General features: G+C 46.1%; 1 protein-coding gene across 8 annotated transcripts in view; it reads left to right on the top strand.

Annotated features, from left to right (window-relative positions):
* Nucleotides 1–22531, top strand: part of CELF2 (CUGBP Elav-like family member 2) — a 518459-nt gene that overhangs the window by 401203 nt on the left and 94725 nt on the right. For all 8 annotated transcript variants that reach the window (XM_041765402.1, XM_041765403.1, XM_041765408.1 and 5 more), the window contains one exon: nt 4360–4442. In XM_041765402.1, coding sequence (XP_041621336.1) covers nt 4360–4442 — 83 coding nt within the window. The remainder of the gene's footprint in view (nt 1–4359; nt 4443–22531) is intronic.

The raw sequence follows: 22531 nt of genomic DNA, 5'->3' as shown, positions 1-22531 counted from the left end.
GGGGAAATCTAAGAAACAGGTGGTTCCCTTAACAGCTGTGCATCCAGTTAGGGTAGGCAAGAAAGAGAATCCCAACTTAGCCAAGCCTTCATGGGTTTTCTGGGATCTGTAGTAGCTCCCTGACCTTTTGCCATGATAAAGACCACATCAGGGCAAATAATATTTCTCCCTTCCTTTTGTTGAAACATCATCTCTGTAGGTCACTGAAGCTAAGATTTTAAGTGAGCTTATCAGGTGATGGATGTATAAAAAAGACCATGGTTGTTAGGTGGGAGGGTGCTCTCAGAAACAAGAGTCCATCGATTACTGGTTGTATGTAGACCAGTGCCTCTTTTGGGGAAAACCACAAATTTCTGTATGTAAGGTGGCTACTTACATTTGTAGTTCTGTATTTACACTGCAAATTTTAAGATAACCTTAATCAAACACTGTCTTTGTTAAGTGAGTTAGTATGCACGCTGAAATGAAGTGCAAGCTATTTTTAGCCCAAGAAAAGTAAAGAATAATTTTGACGTTTTAACAGTTTGTTCTAAATGCAACACTTCGGCTGTCTCTACCCATGTTGTTTGAGAAGGATCTCGGGCAGCCCTGGTTTTTATTCACTGATTGAGAGGTAATGAAACTGAAGTAACTGAGGTACAGAGGAAGTAAGATATTTCTGTCTAAGTCACTCAGGAACCAAATGTATGAAACCAAAAGTAGAGTCCTGGGGGGATATTCCCAATCCTGTTGTCTTCCCCAGAAACCCCACGTTTGTGTAGGTTGCTCAGTGCATGAGGGTATCCAACCGAGGCTACAAGTAGAGGCAAAAATCCAAGCCTTAGGCCACAGTGAGGAGCCCATGCCCACCTTTTCCAAAGTCTGTTTGCCAAGCACAGCAGGGAGGGGCTGAGCTTTTGGGTTCAGAGTTGGGAAGCGGACCACCGGGATATTCTCCTGTGTATTACAGCTACACCTAGAGCTTATCGGGACATAATCTTGAAAAGCCTTTGTCTTAAATGGGTATGAAGTAAAGGACACGAGAGCTCTGCACCATTTGAAGAGGGTCTGTCGAGATAACTCTGATTTCACTGTATCAATTGTAAAGGCACAGTGGACACCGGGTAAAACTGGAAGGAGGTTGGGATTTGGGGTATCTTCCCATCTTCCATTTTGGACATGAGACTCCTTTCCTCATTCCTTTCCTCTCTGCCTCTCCACCCCACACTGCTCACTTGCCCTGTCTCTAAAGACAGACTCACACACACACACGCCACCTTCTATTCACTAAGAACTTTGTTCAAGAGGAAAGCGCTCCAGCCAAATTTACAGTAAGATGTAAATAGCTAAGAACAATTAGATGTTTCCATCCCCAGAGGGAGCATCTTAATACTTAAATAGGAAATGAACTGTACCTTCCTGGTGGATTTCAGGCAGTGAGAAGTGGTAGGGATTTTGTCTAGATGTTGAAGGCAAGAGCGCTTGCTGTCTTCTGGAGACCATTGCATATTGGCCGGAGCTCTTCCCGTTGGCCCCACACACAGGATTCACTCAGTAGCATCATCCTTGCTCCTTGGTGCTTTTATCTTATCGTTGTCTCGACTTCTCCTTTTTCGGCACCCCTACCTGCCCTCCCACCGTTCCCATGGGCCAGTCTGGGCTTCGTTTTCAGCTCTGAGGCTGGCCATGCTGGCCTTTGTTCTTCATCTTCAGCATTGCCTTCTTTCCAGGCAAGCACATGCCTTGTAACTTCGCTCCACCCCTAAGTCTTCTTTCTTCTAAGTATCCCACTCCCCAAATCTCTCTGCTGGAGAGTACCAGACTCTGCCTCTGTTTAGAAGCTCTGGTCATCATGGTTGCAGTTGGGAGCCCCCACCCTGCTACTTTCTCCAGCAGCCAACACCATAAGCCCAGGAGAGGGAGAGAAGTTACTGAGATTCCATTAGGAGCTTTCAGGAGGCAGAGGTTACGTCTCTCTCTGCTCTTCTTACTGTAGGAAGCCCAGTGAAACACAGTTGGTGTTTTTTTCTTCTTCGTAGAGTGATTTCAATGAGTTGCTGGAAGCTGGGACTTGACTTCCCTATTTAAACTTATTCCTAGATCTGAAGCAATTCCTCTAGCTAGTCTTGGGATCACATCATGCCACTGCAGCTGAAGTCACTCATTAAATTGAACAGTTCAGTAAAAAAATCTACCATTAGGCCAAATGGACTCTGGTCACAGAGTTCAAAATAGCTGAAGTGAAAAACTCATCTGAACATTGTCAATTTAGGGTATCTGAGTGGCTCAGTCAGGCGTCTGAATCTAGATTTCAGCTTAGGTCATGATCTCAGGGTCCTGAGATTGAGCCCCACATTGGGCTCTGCACTGGGTGTGGAGCCTGCCTAAGATTCATTCATTCTCTCTCCCACACACACACACATCTGTCCCTCCCCTCTTCATTCTCAGTCTTTCTCTCTCTCAAAAATAAATAAAATACATTAAAATGGTCAGTCTGTCCATCTGTAATTCTTTCAAGAAACTTAATGATTCTCAGTTTCTTCCATTGTGTCAATGAACTCCTATATTTTAGGAGTTTCTAATTCTTCAATGCCTGTAGTTTGAGTGCCAAGAAGCAATGATTGTGCTCTACTTTGTCCAGAAGGTAAAGGTTTTGTGTATTTTGTATATTTAATCTCGGTAGTCTAAAACAAAATCGAACATATGACAAGTTTCTAAATTTCTAAATGAGGAAGCATCATAGGTGTATTTAGGAATTCTGGATGAATGGAATTGTACTTTAATTTCCCCTACTCTTTAAAGATTTTATTTGTTTAGAGAGAGAGAGAGAGAGAGAGCACATGTGAGCACTTGCATGGGGGGAGGGGCAGGGAGAGAGGGAGAGAATCTTCCAGCAGACTCTGGAGCTGAGTGCAGAGCCCAGTGCAGGGTTCAATCCCACAATCCTGATATCATGACCTGAATCTAAATCAAGAGTCAGACTTTCAACTGACTGAGCCACTAGGGCACCCATCTCTACTCTTTTCAATGAGTTTTTATTTTGAAAAATAGAATACCTTAGCCAACCATTGATAGCTAGTGATGCCAACTCCCTCTTGTCAACTCTGCCATTTTTTTCCCCTCCTCTGGGTTTTTTTGCTTAATTCCCCTAAATGGAACCAAGGCTTATGCCTGAGTGCTGCACATTTTTTTCATGCTATTTGGTGTGTGTTCTCTGGTATATGAGTACTTCTCAAAGTCCCCCCTCCAACTCTCTGGCTCCGTGCTTTAGGATCCCCTAGTACAATCAAGGTAAAATATTTATGGTCTTCATAGTGTATCTCCCCTCTTTTTCCCTCAGCACAACTTATAAACTCAACTCAGAGGCATCCTCTTTCTTCTTTAAATTTCTAAAGATTTTGTCCACCCCGTTTTCCCAAGCTTGGCTGTGCTGAGAAGATGTATGTTAATGAAGAGATCATTAGCTGGTATCACCATTGGATTTAAACAGCTGTGTCAACCAGTATCTTTAGCTACAAACTGAAGAAGGGGTCAGCCATCCTTCAGAATGCAGAAGTAATGGTATAAGGCTTTGACACTATTTTCTTTTGTGGAGGAAGTTGGTTGGGAAGAGGGGTTTTGCCGGCCTCTCCTGGGGTAGGAGCATTCAACCTGGACTCCCATCAGCTCTTAGAAATAAGGAATTAAAGAGTTGCTGGTTGATGCGCTGTAGCCGTTATCTAATAAGACATGGGACCGTGTGTGCGAACATCTGCTTGGGCGTGTGCCCACCTGTACCATAACTAAATTTCCAAACTGGTTAAAATTATCCTTCATTTGGCCAAGAAATACTGAGCATCTCATAGACAGAACTTTGGGTTATATACTATGGTACAGGTAAAAAAAAGAAGAAGAAGAAGAAGAAAGCAGTGTCCCACCTTTTCAGAACCTTATAATCAGTGGTCTAAACCATTGAGTTTAGAGAGTGTTTTTAAGATGTGATGTTCTAGAATATCATTTAAGGAAATTATAGTTACTGAAAGTTTTTGCCATTGTCACTGTGATTAGACACTTCTCTGAATGCAGTCGCTACACAAGTGCCACTAACATGTCACCCACCTCGTCGTCCCCCCCCCTCACCCCGCCCAATTCCTGAAGAGCTGTGTTCCAGGTAGTTGGTGCATAGAGTTATAAATTGATCTCCAACATGGGCAAAGCTAATAAATACGGTCTGGTTGAAAGGCACTGGTAAAAGCTTGCAATGTTATTACTGTTCTCATGCACGTTATTATTTTTAAATTGTGCATCCTTTTAAGTAGATTGTTTGTTCGCCGTAGTCTCCATTATATCTAAGCAAAGCATTCACAGAAATTTCTAAAACCTTTTCATTTCTCTCTGTAGGTTGTTGTTTCGTAACATTTTATACGAGAAAAGCTGCACTTGAGGCCCAGAACGCCCTGCACAATATTAAAACTTTACCTGGGGTGAGTCGGTTTACTTTTGTACCAAAATCACTTTATTGCTTGAAAATGGTCCTTTCAACTGAAGGTTCTAGTTATGGGCTCTTAGTGGCAAAAATGACTTTGGTCTTTTGAGGAGTATGTGCTGACCCCTCTGTCCCCCTGGGGCAGCCACACCAGCTGGCCAGCCCCTAAAGAAGCACTGGCATTAATGCTGATGGGCAGAGCTCTCAAATAGTATGTCCCCTGGTTAGAAAATCAGAGTGACCCCACTGGGCAGCAGCGGCTGCCAAAGAGTATTGGGTGGGCTAAGACTTTAAAAGGGGGGGAAAAAAACCCAACACACACAAGAAAAGCGGATGGAAAAGTAAAAGCTTTTACTCACCAGGAGCCCCTTTTGAAATTTAGTCTTAGATTTTCTTTTGAAAGGACAAAATGTACCCTGTACAGCCATAATATTAAGCCTCCTAATGGTTTCTCAACAGTCAATGGCGGTTAACAAAGTCAATGTTTTAATGCCTAATTTGTGGCTTCATGTTGATAGAGAACAGAAAATACAAAACTCGCAATTTTTTTTTCCATTTCCTTCCTGGTAATATTTGATGATTAGTACAATTCGCTAGAAGTGAACTGATATTGTATGTAACTGCTGCATCAGAATACGTTATTTCTGGGGGTTTGTGGCAATTTTATATACTGCATGCTGGTATAAAGTGTCCTGTGCCATTTGCATATTTTCCCCACTGACCCAAATTTCCATGAGTTCATTTAATAATCTAATGATGTGCATTGGTTATCGTGAAGAATTTGTAGTAAGCTGTGCAATAATAATTTCACTGAAGCCTGGGTCGATCAAAATATAAGGAAGATAATGCAGTGTCCCTAATGCTTTCAGGGTGTAATTCTAGCTGTCGTTTTGCTCTCTTCGTGCTATAGACATACACGGTCACCCGTGTTGTGTGTGTGTGTGTTCATGTTAACATATGCACATATAAGCATTTTATACCCCATCACCCCCAAAGAAAGCATTTGTTTAATTTTTAATTCACCTTAGATCTATTGATATTTAATTCACCTTAAATCCATTGAAAATTTCATAATTTCTTGTAGTGGCAAGATACTCAAGAAAAAAATTTCAAAACATTAGCTCCTTCACCCTCCAAAAGTAATAAATTATGAACTGTGGTCTTTCTGTCACACCACTGCAGCCTCTCCCTTTTCCTTAGAGCAAATCAAAGAGCAGAAGATTCAGGAAAGCAAGTGTGTGATAGCAGAAATCTCCCTCCCCATTTCACTACTTCTCCCTAAATTTTAAGGTGGTTTTAGTAAGGCAGCTTTTAGTACATCTAAGTGCTTTTGCTCAATGACTTTTTTTTTAAGTATTATGTAAGTATTTGTTTTCCTTATAAATGGATTATTTTTTCAATGTAAATTCTAGAAGCTTGCGGTGTTAGGTCACATTACCAAGTGAAACAATCAAAGCTCAACCAACAATAGGAAAAAATTTTCTTACTTCTCAGTCTCCTAATCAAACCCAAAGACCACTTGGTATTCCTTCTTTTAAAAAGAAACACTTTATAGTAATCAGCACACAAAATCCCTTCCAGGTATATTTTTTTAAAAAATTCCTGAGATGATGAATTTATGTAGCATGTAGGGTTTATTAATGCCAAATCACATTCTGTTTTAAATTAATGTAAAGGTTGGGTAATTTGAATTCATCCATTCCACTAAAACCTGCACACAACTCCCCAGTATGTCATCCTTGTAGGTGAAGACACTCTCAAGAAGCCCAGAGTCAATATGATGAGTGGGCCATATTGAAAACCCTACAAGGGGCTGACAAGTCTGCTTCTGTTTGGGACATATTACTCTGACCCTTTCCTAGCAAACAAATAGCATCTTAAGTTTGGTGTTTTGTTGTTGTTGTTTTTATAATGTTGCGTATGTTCTGTTTTTCTCTTCTTAAAAATTCTGCATGCAGAAGTCAGGAATGGTGATCTTGGAGACCCGTTAGTAAGTGCAAGAATTCAGGGGTTGGAAAAAGATGGCCTGGGGATTATGTTTGCTTTTCTTTTTATCCAGTTCAACTTTACCTGTGGTGGCTTAAAGGGAAATTTTGAGAAGTCGGGTCTGATTTGTAGGCTCCCAGCCTACACAGTGCACACACTGTTGCTGCATTTTCCACTTCAAATTAGGTAAATGGTGACAGGGTTCCACATCTTGCATTTATGGATAGTCCTATCTGATAAACGTCCCCCTGAACAGCTATAGGAAACACATGAAAGGCGGTCTCCTTTTAGCTGTGAGCTTTTGGTGGACAGGAAGAAATGGGACCAGACATAAAAGATTAATGCATATTTTGGGGGGAAAAATATTACAGGGTGCCGTGCTGTTTGATTACAAGCCTTGGAATTAGTCAACATTTCCATAATTCTAAACCAATATACACCTGTTTTCCCACTGTGATGTGAAGGCACAACTTAATTTAACAGAAGCCCTGCTGTGCTAAATCTCTCATTAACTACCAAGTGAGTTCGGTAATTTAAAGTTGTAGCACTACTATTTTAACTGGTTGCCTTCATATTATGAAATTAATAAGAAATTAATGATGCACTTTGCCATATGCCTTCAATTTCTTTCTGAATAAAAATAAAAGGGATAAAGAAAAACGCATCAGCAGCTGACACTTTAAAGCTTTTCTGGGTTGTAATCATTTTTCCTGCGGATAAAATCCATTAAAAAGGCACTTGCTGCTTTTTTTTTTTTTTCTAAAGTGTCCAAAACTTTCCATTTAAAACAAGATCAAATAGTGCTGGGGTTTTTTTCCCCCCTGTTTAATTTTCTTTTGCAGCTGATGTTTTGTATCATAGGGAACTTTTATCATGCAACCAAACTTGGTTGATGTTTAGGGACCATCTTTCCATCTTGAGAGAAACAAAGAACTCAGTATGGCAGAGGGGAAAAAGTGCTGGTGGCACTGTCTTATTCCACTGAGTGAAATTTTCTTTAAAGGCACCTTTCCTTCATGCCATGCATGGGTCATAGAGACCCTTTCCATAGTGGACGGGAGATAGGGTGAGGGATCAGGGCAGTGCAAAGCCATTAAGGATGCATTTTTCACCCCATGTGACTGGAGAAGACACTAGGTCTTTCATCGTCTGAAATGCTCACCATAAATCCTAGAAATACAATATTGGAAACCAAAGGAGCCAATTCAACAGCTCAACACAGGGCAGAGCAAAGAATGAGCATCTAGAGGTCATTTCCCTGATTTGACCACGCTCTCCTCTGGAAATGGAGGCTTGACACTTAAGTAGCAGATCACATCTGGGGCAGCACTATGCCTCACTTATTCCTGGCATCTTGTTAGGTTGACAAAACACTAATGATTCCTGAGTGCACACTGTGTGCCGGGCACTACGCTACAGCAGTTCTTGCGTGCACGCATGCCTGACCTTGAAATGCGTAGTGAATAGGACTCCCGTCACCCGAAGAGAACACTCTTGGTATGTCTGCACAGGCCAGGCTATTTGATGAGCCATTGGGTTGGCCACAAAATTATTAGCCTGGCTTTTTCCATAGCTGAGCCATTCGTGTTCCTGGACAGAATTTGGTTGCCTTTGCCTTGACAATACAGCAGATCGGGCTAAGAGGTGGCTCCTTCTTTTGTTCAGGAAGACTCAACCTAACTGGTAGAATGAGTCAATAGAAATGTCATCGCCCGCCATTGTATTTCCCAGAGGGAAACCTTTATAAAGGCAACTTGTGAGATTCGTTTTGTTTTCACCGACCCTAGTTAGCTTAATTAAAAAAAAATAAATAAAGTAAAGACCTTAATTGAGGCACAGGAAAGCCACCACCATCTTTTCAATAATCAGATGTCCAGGGCCACATATCCCTGTACCAGTGACCGTGCTGTGCCCTTATATCATTCTTTTTTCAAGGTCTTAACACATATTGTCTCTGGCAGTAAGGCTTTCTGATTGAAAATCTACAGCAGTATCATTAGAGCATTCACTGTATAAATTAATTTAATTAAGGATGTAATAACAGGGAAGAATATAGTTTTGAAAAAGCTCTTAAATTTTAACAGCAAGGAGGAATCAGAATCTAAATGTCTTGTAAAATATTAATTGCGAATTTCTTCCAGACATTTCCTCTGCCTATGCCTTACCCCTTCCTTTCTTTTTTAGAATCACTACCAGTTTTATTAAATGCAGTCTATATTAAAGAGTTACTGCCCTAAGAGAACATTTGTTTAGAGCACTCCATTTTAGTGGTGGCTTACGGAAAGGTGTTTTATAATAACGCATGCAGTGTGAGCAAGGACTGCACGTAGATTGAAGATATAAAAACAAATGAGTCTGATCCGATAGGAAGAGGCTGTAAATAAAACTGCCTCCTGGGACAAGTGTGTTCACCCACATGAAGTGAATGAGCCCCTTCTTGGCTTGCCCTGGAAGAGATCATTTACCTACGCGGGTAGGCGCTCGCTTCCTCCCAGGCGGCCCTCCACACAACTCTCCATAGAATTGTCCCCCTGTGTCCTTTAAGAGCGGAATGCTGGGGTTTAATATTCCTTCAGCAGAACAGCTTGGCTCTCACTGGGACCAAATTCAATTTGCCCATTGTAATGCATTTTGAGGTACTCATTTTCTTTGAACCACCTCTTCTAATTATTAATATGTATTTAATGCCTTTGTTCTCAGAGCCATGATGATTATTTTATCATTACCATCATCATCGTCATCATTTCTGTCATAAAATCCCTCAAACTCCATCTCGTCATATGGAAACTCCCCACTCCATGCCCTCCCCTCCCTCAAATCATCTCATTTAAATCCAAGCCTAACTAGGCCAGGCTAGATAAAGTTTCTTCTCAGATGCCATTTATTTAAAATAGGAAGAAACAGCCAAAACAGCTACCCAAGCAAGTTTCAGCCCTAAGAATCGTGTATCATGTAGAACACACAGGGTGTTCATGCACTTGTTCAACAAGTACTTATCGAATTTTTATTGTTTGCCAGGAACTGTTCTGGGTGCTAGGGAAACACAGTAGCAGCCACGCTATTTATAACCAAATCACCCAAAAACAAAGCGAGCCCACCACGCCTGTACATGCTTGGCGCTTCATAAATAGCTCTTGGACATCTAATGCCCAAATGAGTTAGTTTCATAAGATATTTCCAGAGGCATCAAGTTCTGTTCCCAAAAAATGGCAGTTGTGCCCACAAGTACTCCAAGTGCTCCAAAATAGATGAACGTAGACTTGCTGTTATGAGCGTGTGTGCGCGAGGTGTAATTTATATCCTACACACGCTGATGGATGCATAGATACTCACATGCCATCCATGTGCGGTGTATTAATTTGGCCAAATAAATAAAACCAGGAAGAGAGAGCTTAAAAATCCCATTTTGTAGTTGGCCTGCCAACATACTGTTAATCACTTCCTAGTCACCTTCCTTACAGTAGGCTTCGTGAACTGTATAATTCTTATGTTGGTTTGTCTGTTTGTTGGTTTTTGCTTTGAGTCAGGATCACGGCTGACGCACAGTGCCCGCGCAAGGGTACTCCAGAGCTGCCATTTAGTGGCGATAATCCCTGCCTTCTACCTCCTTCACAGAAGAGTAGGCGCTGAATGAGATAATGTATGTAAAGCTTCCTGAGCCCCTGAAGAAATGTGCTCAGAAGACATAGTGTCTACTTGACAGGTTCTGTAGGTGTGAACTCTCCTCGGGTAACAACCCAACATACAGAATGTGTGTGCCGTGGAGTGTGTACAGCGAGACATGGGTTGGGTGTCCGTCCGTTCTTCAGATTTGCATCTGCTGAATTGGGCTGAACCAGGCGGCCTAGAGGACTTGCCCAAAGCCTCTATTCTCCTGCTGCCTGTGTTGTTTCAGCATAACGCTGGGTTCTGCAGACATGAAAACTAAACACAATGTAGGGTTTGCTTTTTTGTTTCTAGGATAACCTTGGAAGGGCCTGGGATGGGGAGTGAGCGTCAGGGTCAGGGTGTGCCTAGGGAGCAGCACCTCAGGGGTCCACCTGCCCGCCCGGAGCCAAGCCAGCGGGGAGGAGATGGGCTCAAGCTGCAGGAAGCAGCACCCCAAGTTGGATTCAGGTGCAGCAGGGGTGCTAGCCAGCCTGCTGGTTTAGGCCTGGGACCGAAAGAGGAGGACAAAAATCCCCAGGCCCAGTGGTTCCCAGTCTGCAGGCCAATCCCAATGGATCTGGGAAAGCACACATTTTAATACTCCACCAAAAAGCCATTGGAAATAGTCTATTTCCCCCACCATAAAGTTTTACCACGTGCCCACTTGAGCAGAGGCTTCTTCTGCCTTAGGCTGGCAGGCATTCAGTTCAATTGCTTTGACTGGCAGATAGCGATGTATGGCTTTGATGAACTAAAATGAAAAACTAGGCACTCTTAAAATAGGACCTGTTCCATACAAGGACCCACATTTTCTGTGGGAGAAAATTAATGAATGAGGGGTCACTGGTGGTGAAAAGTTGAAAATGACTAAGCGAGCAGCCCAGCCAGCCCAGGGCTAAAACAGGGAGCAGCGACACCACCCTTGATAATAGAATAGAACTTCGGTGGAAGGCCTTGTTTATTTGGTTTTGCAAACAGCATAATCTCAACTACATAGCTAATTTTGTTTCTTAAGATTTTATTTATTCATTCATAAGAGGCCCACCGAGAGAGGCAGAGACACTGGCAGAGGGAGAAGCAGGCTCCCTGCAGGGAGCCCGATGCGGGACTCGATCCCAGGACCCTGGGATCATGACCTGAGTCAAAGGCAGATGCTCAACCACTGAGTCACCCAGAGCCCCTCAACTACATACTTAATTACCAGGACTGTTGCTGTGAGGACTTACAAGAGCATCTGTGCAAAGGACCTAGCTCAGGGGCCCGGCCCGGGGTGCAAAATTGCCCAAAGTTGTTGAGCAAGACTGCCATCTCTTTGGTAACACCTGAGGGCACAGTAGGATGGCACAGTGGCAAAAAAGAAGTAATAGTTAGATTTCAGAGGTACTCGTTTCCCTTTGCAACCACAAGACTACCCTGGGGATACTACGTTCACCCACTAGATCCCAGTTCCATTAGAGGTTGATAAGATTTCAAAAGAAGATTGTGGGGAGGATCCACCAATTTGATTAAAGGTCTGGATGGAATTGCAGAGGAAGGAGTTAGGACGGCCAAACAAAAGGAGAAATTCTTTTTTTAATCTTTTTTTTTTCTTTTTAAGATTTTAGTTTTAGGTGAGGTCTACACCCAGCATGGGGCTCGAACTTACAGCCCCAAGGGAATTGTTTAAAAAAAAAAAAAAACAGTTGGAAAAGAGTTCAGGTTCTGCCTCCAGAGTACGCAGTCGCCAGCAGGATTCATGACCTTGAATATGTCACCGGCATGCCGGGCAGACCGTGAATGTGTCAGGTGTGAGGTGGGCACAGCTCGGGAGACTGTGTCCAGTACACGTGGGCTGGCCAGTACTCAGCCTCCAGATCCAGGCCATGAAAAAGTATGTGACAGGGGTGGGTGTGGAGAGAGGTCTCCCAGGAGCCCCAGGGTTCTTTCCCACCCACCCAATCGGGGAGCATGGCGCGAGGCCAGGATCAAAGGGAGTCTTGGACTCCAACTGGGCCAGATCTAGTGTGCTGAGTGCCGGGCAAGCACTCTGGAAGGTTGGGAGGAAAGAAGCTCCGTGTCCCCTTCCCTCATTTGAGCTGGAGACCGTCCCCATGCACAGGTGCTCTGGAAGTCTCATTAGTATTGGGACATAAGCTATTAAAGTTGTTTTGATAATAAAGCAGTATTTCAGGACCATATCATTACTGCTCTCACTGCCCACAAGTCACCAAGATGAAAGCATCAACAATAAACAGTTGCCTGCAGGAGATCGCAGAAAAGGGACAAGGTGACAAACGTTCTCTTTTGTACCCGTTATTGTTCCTGACTGTCATCACTTCCCACCAGTACTCAGAGCGCATCCTTGTCCTGCCAGCCCCGCCCCCAGCAGCTCTGAAGAGCTCTGGAAAGCGCTTCCTTCCTTCATCTGCAAAATGAAGTGCTCGGGCTCAGTGGCTCTTAGAGTCCTTTGTAATGTCGCAGGACTGTCCTTCCTCCCGGGTGTTGTCTACAGCGATGTCCTATTTAAGGAAGAACGTCTGTGTGGACACCTGACTGTCTTCCTGTTCACCTCAAGAGGTAGCCAGGCAGGTAGACGTGACTTGACTTGCTTCCCTGGTGGGTTAGTAACTTTAGAGGACAGTTGACCCTTGAACAACACCGGTGTGAGCTGTGTGGGTCCACGTGCAGGTGGTTTTTTCTTTATATAAAAACAGTTCCAAAAAAAAAAAAAAAAAAAAAAAAACAGTTCCATAAAGTGTGTTTTCTCTTACGATTTTCTCAATGGCACTTTTTTTTCCCTCCAGCTTGCTTGACCATAAGAACACAATATGTAATACATACAACATACAAAATATGGATGAATTGGCTGTTTATGTGATTCTTGAGGCTTCTGGTCAACAGTAGGCTCATTAGGAGTTCAGGTTTTGGAGAGTCGAAAGTTATACACAGATTTTTGACTACATTGAAGGTTGGTGCCCGTAACCCTCGCATTGATCAAGGGCCAATTGTACTTTATATGGACTCGTCTGGACCCTTTGGGGCTTGGCTTTCCACTTTGAGGTTCTCTGGACATCTGCTGCCCACTCCCCTCTGGTTTTGAACCAACAGGGAGCTTACCACTCATAATTTTTCCACCAAGGAATAGAGGAAGGGGAGGTGATGAAAGCTAACAAGTCAGTTGAATTCCTTGCTTATAGCGTTGGTTTGGCAAGTAGGGGTGCTTAACCTAATGAGGCCTCAGGATTATTGGTAGATTTCTCTTATCTGTTTGATTCCTGTCCCCAGTTAACATGGGCAAGTGAGTCATCTGTGTTTGTAGATGGCTTTATGGTGTTGTTTGTTATCCCTTCTAAAAATATTTCAGGTGATGTATTGATAGCGTTCACCTTGTTATACTGAGGACACTGAGGCACTGGGAGATTAAATTAACTTCTCTGACCTCCCCTAGTGAAGCAGTGACAGCACTAGAATTAGAAGCCACAGGTGCTGAAACTCGCCCATCGCATGGTCTCCTGGTAGTGGGTTCGGCGTGGTAGTGGGTTCGGCGTGATGTTCTCCACATCTTAGGGGGTAGGGAGCATGACTCAGGAGGCCAGCACAGCACAACAACAAAAATCCCTACAAAAGTGACTCTTTATTGGTTGCCCACATATCAGGCACCATGTGGAGGCTCTGTGACTGTATTCCTTTGAATTGTCACAGCACCTCCACAAGGCGTGGATCATATGGCCCCATTGGCTGGTGAGGAGCCAAAACTCAAGAGTGACTTTCCAGGGTTGAGACAGCTGGTAACTGTGAGTCTCTGACCTTGAGGCCAAGGGGCCTTGCGCCCCTGGTCAGGGAGTGGAGGCTTGCATGCTCGAGATCTCCAGGTCCCTCCATTTCTGGAGACTTCCAGCAGAAAGTATGCTCCCTTGGTAGTGCCCTTGCTTCACTGATAAGCTCAGAATGCCCACGTTCGCCCCCTTTGGAGCTGACCTGAAATGAATCTAAATCCTCAGCTCCTTTACTACTACGCTGGCCGTGCCACCCAGGGAGCTCACCCAAGGGGCAGAGCATCCGGGTCCTGGTGCTTCGCTGAGTAGGCCTCCCCGGAAGGCAGCTGGTTCCCTCCCCCAGGAGCCGGTCCTGATGCCACCTGGGCACGGGCACTGAGCTGTGCAGCTCTGCCAGCGATGCAAAGCCACGCTCTCTTGCACAGGCTGGGACCACCGACCTCACGGGTGGGTGCGGCAAGGCGTTTGCTGTGACTTGGGTATGAGGTTCCTCACACAGGGCTCTCCAGGAGGGAGCTACAGATCAAAGGCAGTCACTCCTATAAGAGGAGCTGCTTTGCAAAAATGATTATAAATGCAGCACCTTTCTTCAGAGGAATGTAGCTTTACCAACACCATCTCATTAACATTCATGTTATTAGGGTCCTTTCCTTTATCTGCATCCACAGGCTTTGGGTCCCAGTCCCCAATCTGCATTCTAATGCCCTGCTCTGTCCAGCTGGCCTCCCCTCCATCTCTTGGCTCTGTGTCCATCCGTAGGGGAAGGGCCGAGTGGGGGCTGGGCTCATCTCTGAGGGTCCGGCACAAACCCCGTCGCCCCCCAGAGCGTGGGGCAGCAGGACAGCTAGCAGGCCGTGGCTGTGCACGAGGGCTGGCACACAAGTAGTTCAGCCTCCCTGCCTCATCCCGCCTTGCTGCCCCAAGGAGACCCGCTGCCTTTAGAGAACAGCCGGGCCTGCACCCCTGTTTTACTGATGCATGAGTCTGCACGGCCACCAAAGCGTTGGAATCCTCTGCTTCTGAAAACGGGGGACCAGCCCCTCCACCTCAGAGGAGGGCAGTAAGGAATAAGCAGCAGGGGCACCTGGGTGGCTCAGCGGTTGAGCATCTGCCTTTGGCTCAGGTCATGATCCCAAGGTCCTGGGATCGAGTTCCGCATCACACTCCCCAGGGGGAGCCTGCTTCTCCCTCTGCCTATGCCTCTGCCTCTCTCTCTGTGTCTCTCATGAATAAATAAATAAAATCTTAAAAAGAAAAAAAGAAAGAAGCAAGCACCACAGATGGGATTGTATGCAGCCCCATGGGACAGCAGCCGCCCCCTCTGCCGCAACAGAGGCAGGGGCCAGGAGATGGTCAGCAGGACGCTTTCCCTTGAGTCCAGAGAGCTTGGTGTCCTTCTCTCTCTCTGCCCATCCAGCCACCTGCTCTGTTCTCCCCCTTTGTTTTCAGGAGGCGAGTCAGGACCAGAGGCTGGGTGCTGACTAAGGCATCAGGGCGAGTTCTATGGTTAATTCCATCTGGTCATCAGGCCGTGATTGCTGTTGACATGCATGCAGATACGTGGATGTGTCGTGGAGACTCGGGCCTGTGTCCTCCCTGCCGCTGGCCTGGTTGTGGGAGCCGAGATGCCATGTGACACCACGTGTGGTTAGACCGGGTGTTCTGGGCTCTCTGGGCCCCCACATCTGTGCATCTGTCCTTTATAGGGACCAGAAGGACCAAGTCAACATGAAGAATGGGTTCCCTAGAAATTTACCCCCGCCCTGAAAATTAAACAGGGTGACTGCAGGTCGGATTGTGTGCTTTGTGCGCCTGCCCACGCGTATGCTATATTTAATTTCTTCAGAAAAGCATATATTTAAACACATACTGGGAAACTGTGCCACATGTTTTGTATTAAGTGGTACATGAGGTCCAGCGTACTGAGGATCGACTGTCAGCAGGTCACATGGATCAGGAAATAGAAAGTTAATTGTTGTCATTGCATATGTACTGTAAGCTGGGGGTAAATTCAGAACAGTAGTTCTAGAACTCCAGAAGTATGTTTTTGGCAAATTTTGGTTTTATAGATGTTTTGTCTACATGGCTGATGTATTTTTTAAAGATCCTATTCATTTATTCATGAGAGACACACAGAGAGAGGCAGAGACACAGGCAGAGGGAGAAGCAGGCTCCCTGCAGGGAGCCCGACGTGGGACTCGATCCCAGGACCCCGGTATCACGGCCTGGGCCAAAGGCAGATGCTCAACCACGGAGCCACCCAACCGTCCCTGGCTGATATTTTTCAGTGACTTTTTAATAAAAGTTAATTTTATTAATAAAATATTAATAAAAATAATAGTCATAGCTACCATTTACTGAGCGCTTACTGTGCCTTGAGCACTGTATAAAGCCAAGGGCTTTATATACACCTGAGCTCTTAAAAATAATAATATACCAGGCAAATGATAGAACAGTGATTAAATAATTTGTTTTCTCCCCCTGGATGCCCTTTCCACGAGAAGTCTGTCATTCCAAACTTAAAAGCGTTAAGATAGTTTTGACTAGTAGAGGAGAGTTCTCTAACAAATCAGTGAATGTCCCTGCTGGCTGCTAGCTGACCTCCACCTAGATACAAGGATGATGGGAAAGACAAGTGTCCTCTAATTCAGCTTCACTTCACCTGTATTCCTAATCCATTACTAATAGCTGATGATGATTCACTAATATTTGGAAACGAGCACTTAAATAGAGGCGCTTCAGCCTACGTTTGGCCAGGTCGTATCTCAGATTTCTGCAGCTCATGGAGGCATTAACTAGCATCACAACGCCTACCAAAACTCACAGATGCCCCTGGGGCATCAATTAGAGAATCCTAATCACCGAGTTACCCAAATCACTCCTGAGTTGGTGTTGCCCAGGTGTTCAACCCCTGGAGGTCACTAACCAAAACTAAATCTCATCAGTAAGGAAAGCCAAGAGGCCCAAACCTAGGAACCCCTGGGGCTGATTTCTGTAGATTTCTGTTTACTTGAGTGTGGTTCTCTGGGTCAGCCGAGGACGAGAGGGCTCATGGAGGAAAGTAGACCCTATCTCATCACGGGTCATGGGCTATGGAAGCTAAAAGCGTTTTCTGGAGACAGTACTGTCCTCCAGTCACGTTACATGAGGACGCAAAAGCTCGGCACAGGTAGGCGGCGAGGTGGAGGGCAAGAGCATGGTGTGTCTCCTGCCCCCGAGCCTGTTCCCCACACAATTTCTGTGCCAGGTTATACCAAACGCGCCACTTAGAGAATCGGGAATTCAGGACCCAGACGACCCATCCGTCCCTGCCATTGCACCATACGATATGTGGCAGGGGGACACGGTGATCCCTTTTCTCCTTCCACGCTCTGAGGAAGACTCAGATAGTAGGAATGAGCCTCCAGGCCATTCACCTAAACTGACAGGTGAACGCAATGAACTTTTACGAAGGGACGAAGAAAAGGGAAAGTGTGGCCCTAAGGTTAAGTCCACTTGCGTCTACAGCGAGGGCAGTGATGAGTGACTCAGGCGGTGCAACAGACTCACCAGGGAGTTTTTGAAATTACAGATGCCTGGGCCTGGGCCACGGGTAAATTCAGTAAGAATCTCAGGGGGGCGGGGGATGGGGAGGAGCCTGGTATTGGTGTTGCTGAAGCTCTCCATGTGATTCCAGCCTCCAGCCGAGTTTGAGAACCACTGTTGGAGAATGAGCACCATCAGCCCCGGGGGGAGCATGGTGGTGATTAACCTGTGTCCTCCTCCTGCACATCTGGGTGCGTGGGAGTGCTCCCACCTGCTGCTGATCCCACAAGCGCAGGTAGTCTTGCTCCTCAGAGTGGGCTCCGTGGGCCAGCAGCGCTGTAGTCATCAAGGAATGTGTTACGTAGGCCGACTCCCGGGCCTCACCCTGGACCTGCATGGGCACTAGATCCTGGGTGCTGTGCATGCATCACAACGCTTGATGCGCAGGCACTCGTAGGACCAGGCCACACCAGGGCTGTTGTCCCAGGAATGTGTCACAAGTCACTCTAAGACGGCTCTGCCATGTGTGCACACACACCTCGTGCAGCAGTGTGGATGCATCTGCACAAGAGGGCACAGCTCCTTTGTGGCTGGAGATCACACCACCTCCCCTCCTCCCCCCCAACCCCGGCAAATGTCCCCGAAGTGTTCTGGGTGACCTGACCATGTGGAGACATGTCAGGAAGGAGGCAAAGAGGTCACTGGCATGGGAGGAGGTCTTTTGTTGACCAGCAGCATCTTTGCATGCTGGAAGACTGTGTGTTTTCCATCCCATCAACTCTCAAAGACCTGCCGGAAAGAAAAAATCTCACCGGAGTGAGACTTACGTAGAAGTCATGTGTCCCAATCTATAAGGGGGTGAACGGATGTGGTGCTATTTTAAGCACAGGTTTTCTGGCCAGAATAAGCTTAATGCGGAAGCCAAGAGGAGCAATTGTCTGCCGCACAGAGTTCATCCCTAACACTGGCAGCGCGGTCCCACCTTGCAGAAACCACAGGCGTGTGGAGTCCTTGCTGTCTCGTCATCCATGGACCTGCACTTCCTCACCAGGGGAGCAAAGCACACTGTCCCATCTCTCTCGATGGCCTCAGCATGAGAGACCTGTGCTGACAAAGCAGTTCAGGTACATGTTAGTGCCAGGGGTGGGACATACTGGCTTCTGAGAAGAGGCACTTTATAACCATATATGTGGGTGTGAATCTGGGGGCCTCAAAGGAAATCCACCTGTTGTAGGTAGTTGTTGTGGGATTTCCTTGGAGTGGGTGCCCGTGTTCCGTCCCTTTTTGTAGGCCTGGAGACATGGTTCACATGTCGGGTGGTTCACAGGCCCTTGAAATACAGCAGGCATCCTGGGTGGCGATCTGTAGGCACAGAGTCATTTGTTGCCACCGAAAAACTCAAACCAACACGGCCAGCATTTGCCTAAGTCCCAGTGTTGCTCATCAGACCAGTGTCAAAGCGTGAATGGCGGCCGAAAGAAGAAGCAGGAGCCAGGCAGGGAAGGAAGCCCAAGAGGGGCTGGGCCCAGAGATGAGTGCACCCCAAGAGGAGGATGCTTCCAAGGTGACATACCTGCTGGTGTGTGTTAGACCCACACAGAAAAGGGGACCCAGGCAAGGCACACAGAAGGGGAGAGTCAGACCAGCAAACATCTTGTGTTTATTTTGCTTATCACAACCAAACAGCCAGCTCGTGAGAAGAGCCCTCAGCTGAGTTTCTGACCCCAAGGACAGAAGCATCATTGGCATCACCGTTGCCTTCTGATGTCACCTTGGAGGTCAGGCCCCAGCACTGGTGCTGCCTCTGCCGGTTTCCGGTCCAAGACAGGCCCATCCCAACCCGTGAGGGGAACCAGACTCTACCTCTTGGTAAGGGAGACACTGAAATACAAGGGAGGCCTGTGCATGACACGCTGTGTGTCATCCTCACTTTGCTCTCCCCACTCTGGGCTTCTCAGGAGAGTTGAATTGATTGGTTGGAGCTGCCGAGGAGCTTCTCCTTCCTAACCCTGCACTTTTGGGTATTGGCAAGCCATGTTGTGCCGTCGGTCCTCACCGTGCCTCAGAGTCACACGTGCTGAGCCCCCTCACCCTTGGCCTTGGGAGGAAGTGCGAGTCGGTGCCCCTCTCGGCAGCAGGACACAGCAGCCCCGGTCAGCACACCAGCTCGTCAGTGAACTTGAGCTCCAGACTCTCAACCCCCAGTTGACTAACCATGAAATCTCCTTAGCATGAAAGGGAGGGGGCGAGCAAGGGGGAGGACATTCTGGTCTTTGTGGCGATGTTTGCTAAGGCCTCCTCAAGGTGCTTTGACGACATTGGCTGAGCTGAAGTGTGTCCTGCCAGTTTAAAAGGACACACCCGTGTTCTGTAACTCGCCTCACAGGAGTTAGCCACTCATAGTCAGGGATGGGAAAAGACAAATGGGAGAAAACTTTGCACACAAGGCCCGGACCTCTCGTGAGGCAGGTCTCTCTCGAAGGCAACCGTACACAGTGCCTGGGTCCCCAAATGGCATCCCAGGGACCGTGACCTTCAATATCTTTGACAGCATGTGGTTGGACAGATGTTGCAGTTGGAGGTCTTCAGATGTGCTCAGAAGCATTTTACTTTGACTCTCTTCTCTAAACATGAAACGCCCTTCAAGTTTTATGATAATTCCGATATTACGTATCTCCCGTGGTAACGTGAAAAGGCCTTAGTGGGAAAATGAGAATTGAGCTTAGACTTTTTTTTAAGATTTTATTTATTTATTCATGAGAGGCAGAGAGAGAGAGGGAGGCAGAGACACAGGCAGAGGGAGAAGCAGGCTCCATGCAGGGAGCCCGACATGGGACTTGATCCTGGGTCTCCAGGATCAGGCCCTGGGCTGAAGGTGGCGCTAAACCACTAAGCCACCCGGGCTGCCCTGAGCTTAGACTTTAACAAAATTCTAAATAATGAATGAATACACTGGCTGGCTAGGCTAGGTATTGGAAGGGAAAGGGTTGGATCTGGCCTAAAGCTTGAAACAGTGAAGAACCAGGTCTGAGCAGAGCTGAGTGCAAAAGAGAACCTGTAAAGACTTCTCAAGCCGTGAGCCTTCCAGGTCCTTCATGACACAGCGAAGAGAAGTCACTGACAACCTACCTTTCTCCCCAAAAACAGAAATGTGCTGTTTCTCATAGGATGGCAAGGAGAGAACTATGCCCCAGAGTTCTGTTTTCACCCATTCATTCCCTCTCTGCACAATCTCCAGTTTCCATCATTCATCCACATGGCTCCCTCTGCCTCTGCCTCCTGTGCCCTGCTGCCTCCCACATCTTAATCTGAAAATCAGATGTCTCTGCCAAGCCCCAAACCTAGTATCTGGTAGTTACTACTGGAAAGTTCCATGCAATTGGTCCACAGGCTGTTGCAATACTAAAGTCATCTTCCCACCAGCACCCAGGCCCTCTTCACATAGTACCCATCCAAGTGGATGGATACGCCTCCTGAAGCAAGAAGCCGGAAGTCCTCCTCAACCCCTCCTCTTCCCATGCTGCCCCATCTCCGGACCCCATTTCTGATCAGCAAGGAAATCCTGTGTTTTCCCTTGGCAGTGTCTCTGGAATTCTGGCCTCTTCATCGGGTGGGACTATAGTTGTCACCACAGCTAGTAGAAGCACAGAGGGGATTAAGAGATTTGCAAAGTTATCCTGTAATGACCATACTCATTCATCTTCCAGCTGCTCCCTTGAGAGGGAGAGGATGGGGTGGAATTAGGACACTGGGGTTGCACATTACCCCCAGCACGCTGCAGGAGTGTGTGAACATGGTTGTGTTGTGTCTATGGCAGAAAAAAATGGATACACCTACTGAGCCTTAAGGGAGAGATCTGACCTCCATACTATGTCCCTTACTTTTTCTCCAGCTTCTGTGACACTCTTGTTCATGCACTGTACTCCAGCCACAGGATCCCACACAAGTGTCGTTTCACTTCTACAAAGGTAGAACCAAATATTCAAAAAAAAAAAAAAAAAAAAGAACCGAATATTCCTTCCTTGTAATCCACTGTAGCAGATACTGTGATTCATCCCTTAGCATCACTGCTGAATGTTATCCCCCCCACTGCCCCATTGTTCACCTCTCCATCTCTCCTGTATTAAGCTCCAAATGCCTCAAGGAGAGAGTACATTCTCAGAGCCCAGCCTCACACCATAGATGCTATTCAACAAATGTACCTTGAGGACAGCCCGGGTGACTCAGCGGTTTAGCACCGCCTTCAGCTCAGGGCCTGATCCTGGAGAACCGGGTCGAGTCCCACGTCGGGCTCCCTGCATGGAGCCTGCTTCTCCCTCTGCCTGTGTCTCTGCCTGTCTGTCTCTGCATCTCTCATGAGTAAATAAAACCTTAAAAAAAAAAATGTGCCTTGAATAAACTCTCAGGAATAGCTTTTATTCATTGACACTCTCTCAACATCAAAAAAATCCCAAGAGTTCTTTATAATCCTAGGTTTCTCTACAGCTGATTATATAATCTCATTCAATCCTCACAATCGTAGGAATGCATTAAGATTTCCATTATGATCCTTGCTCCAAATAGGAGTTCACCAAGGCTTCAGGAGGTCAAGTGGCCTGACCGTATGTCCTTGGAGTTGGCGAAGCCAAGACTCCAACCCAGACCTTGTGATTGTAATTGTGATGTTCTTTCCACCACAGAACAAATAAAGCAGCCCAAGTTTTCCAAGACCTCATTCAGAGAAGAAACCATCAAAATAGATGAGCCACTGCAGATCAAGTGCTGTCAACAAAGGCTTCTTGCCTCGCTTCCTTCATATAAAATGTCTCCCATATTCTTAACGGATCCCCTTTCTGAGCTTTCCCCTGCCATTTGAATTTTGGTTACAGTGCCGTGTACTTGAAGGCCTAAACCAGAATCTGATCTTTAGAAGACTGAGCTCCAGGGTGAGGGTATTTATAGAACAATTGAACCGTCATAATTTCCCTGAGCGCTGCCAACAAGTAATTTCCAAAGTTGGTAAACGATCTCACACATGAGAGTAGAAGGTAGAAATCAAAATGAGACAGTAGAATTAAACTCGAACTCATAAAGAATTAGCAACACTGGAGGGGAGATCTTCATTTGGCAAAATACCAGCCAAAGTTTAGTCCTACTGCAGAAGATGAGATGAATAAATAGAGTTGCTAAAAAC

Source organism: Vulpes lagopus, chromosome 8, assembly GCF_018345385.1.
Source record: "Vulpes lagopus strain Blue_001 chromosome 8, ASM1834538v1, whole genome shotgun sequence".
Classification (NCBI taxonomy): Eukaryota; Metazoa; Chordata; class Mammalia; order Carnivora; family Canidae; genus Vulpes; species Vulpes lagopus.
This window is presented reverse-complemented; position numbering and strand designations above follow the sequence as displayed.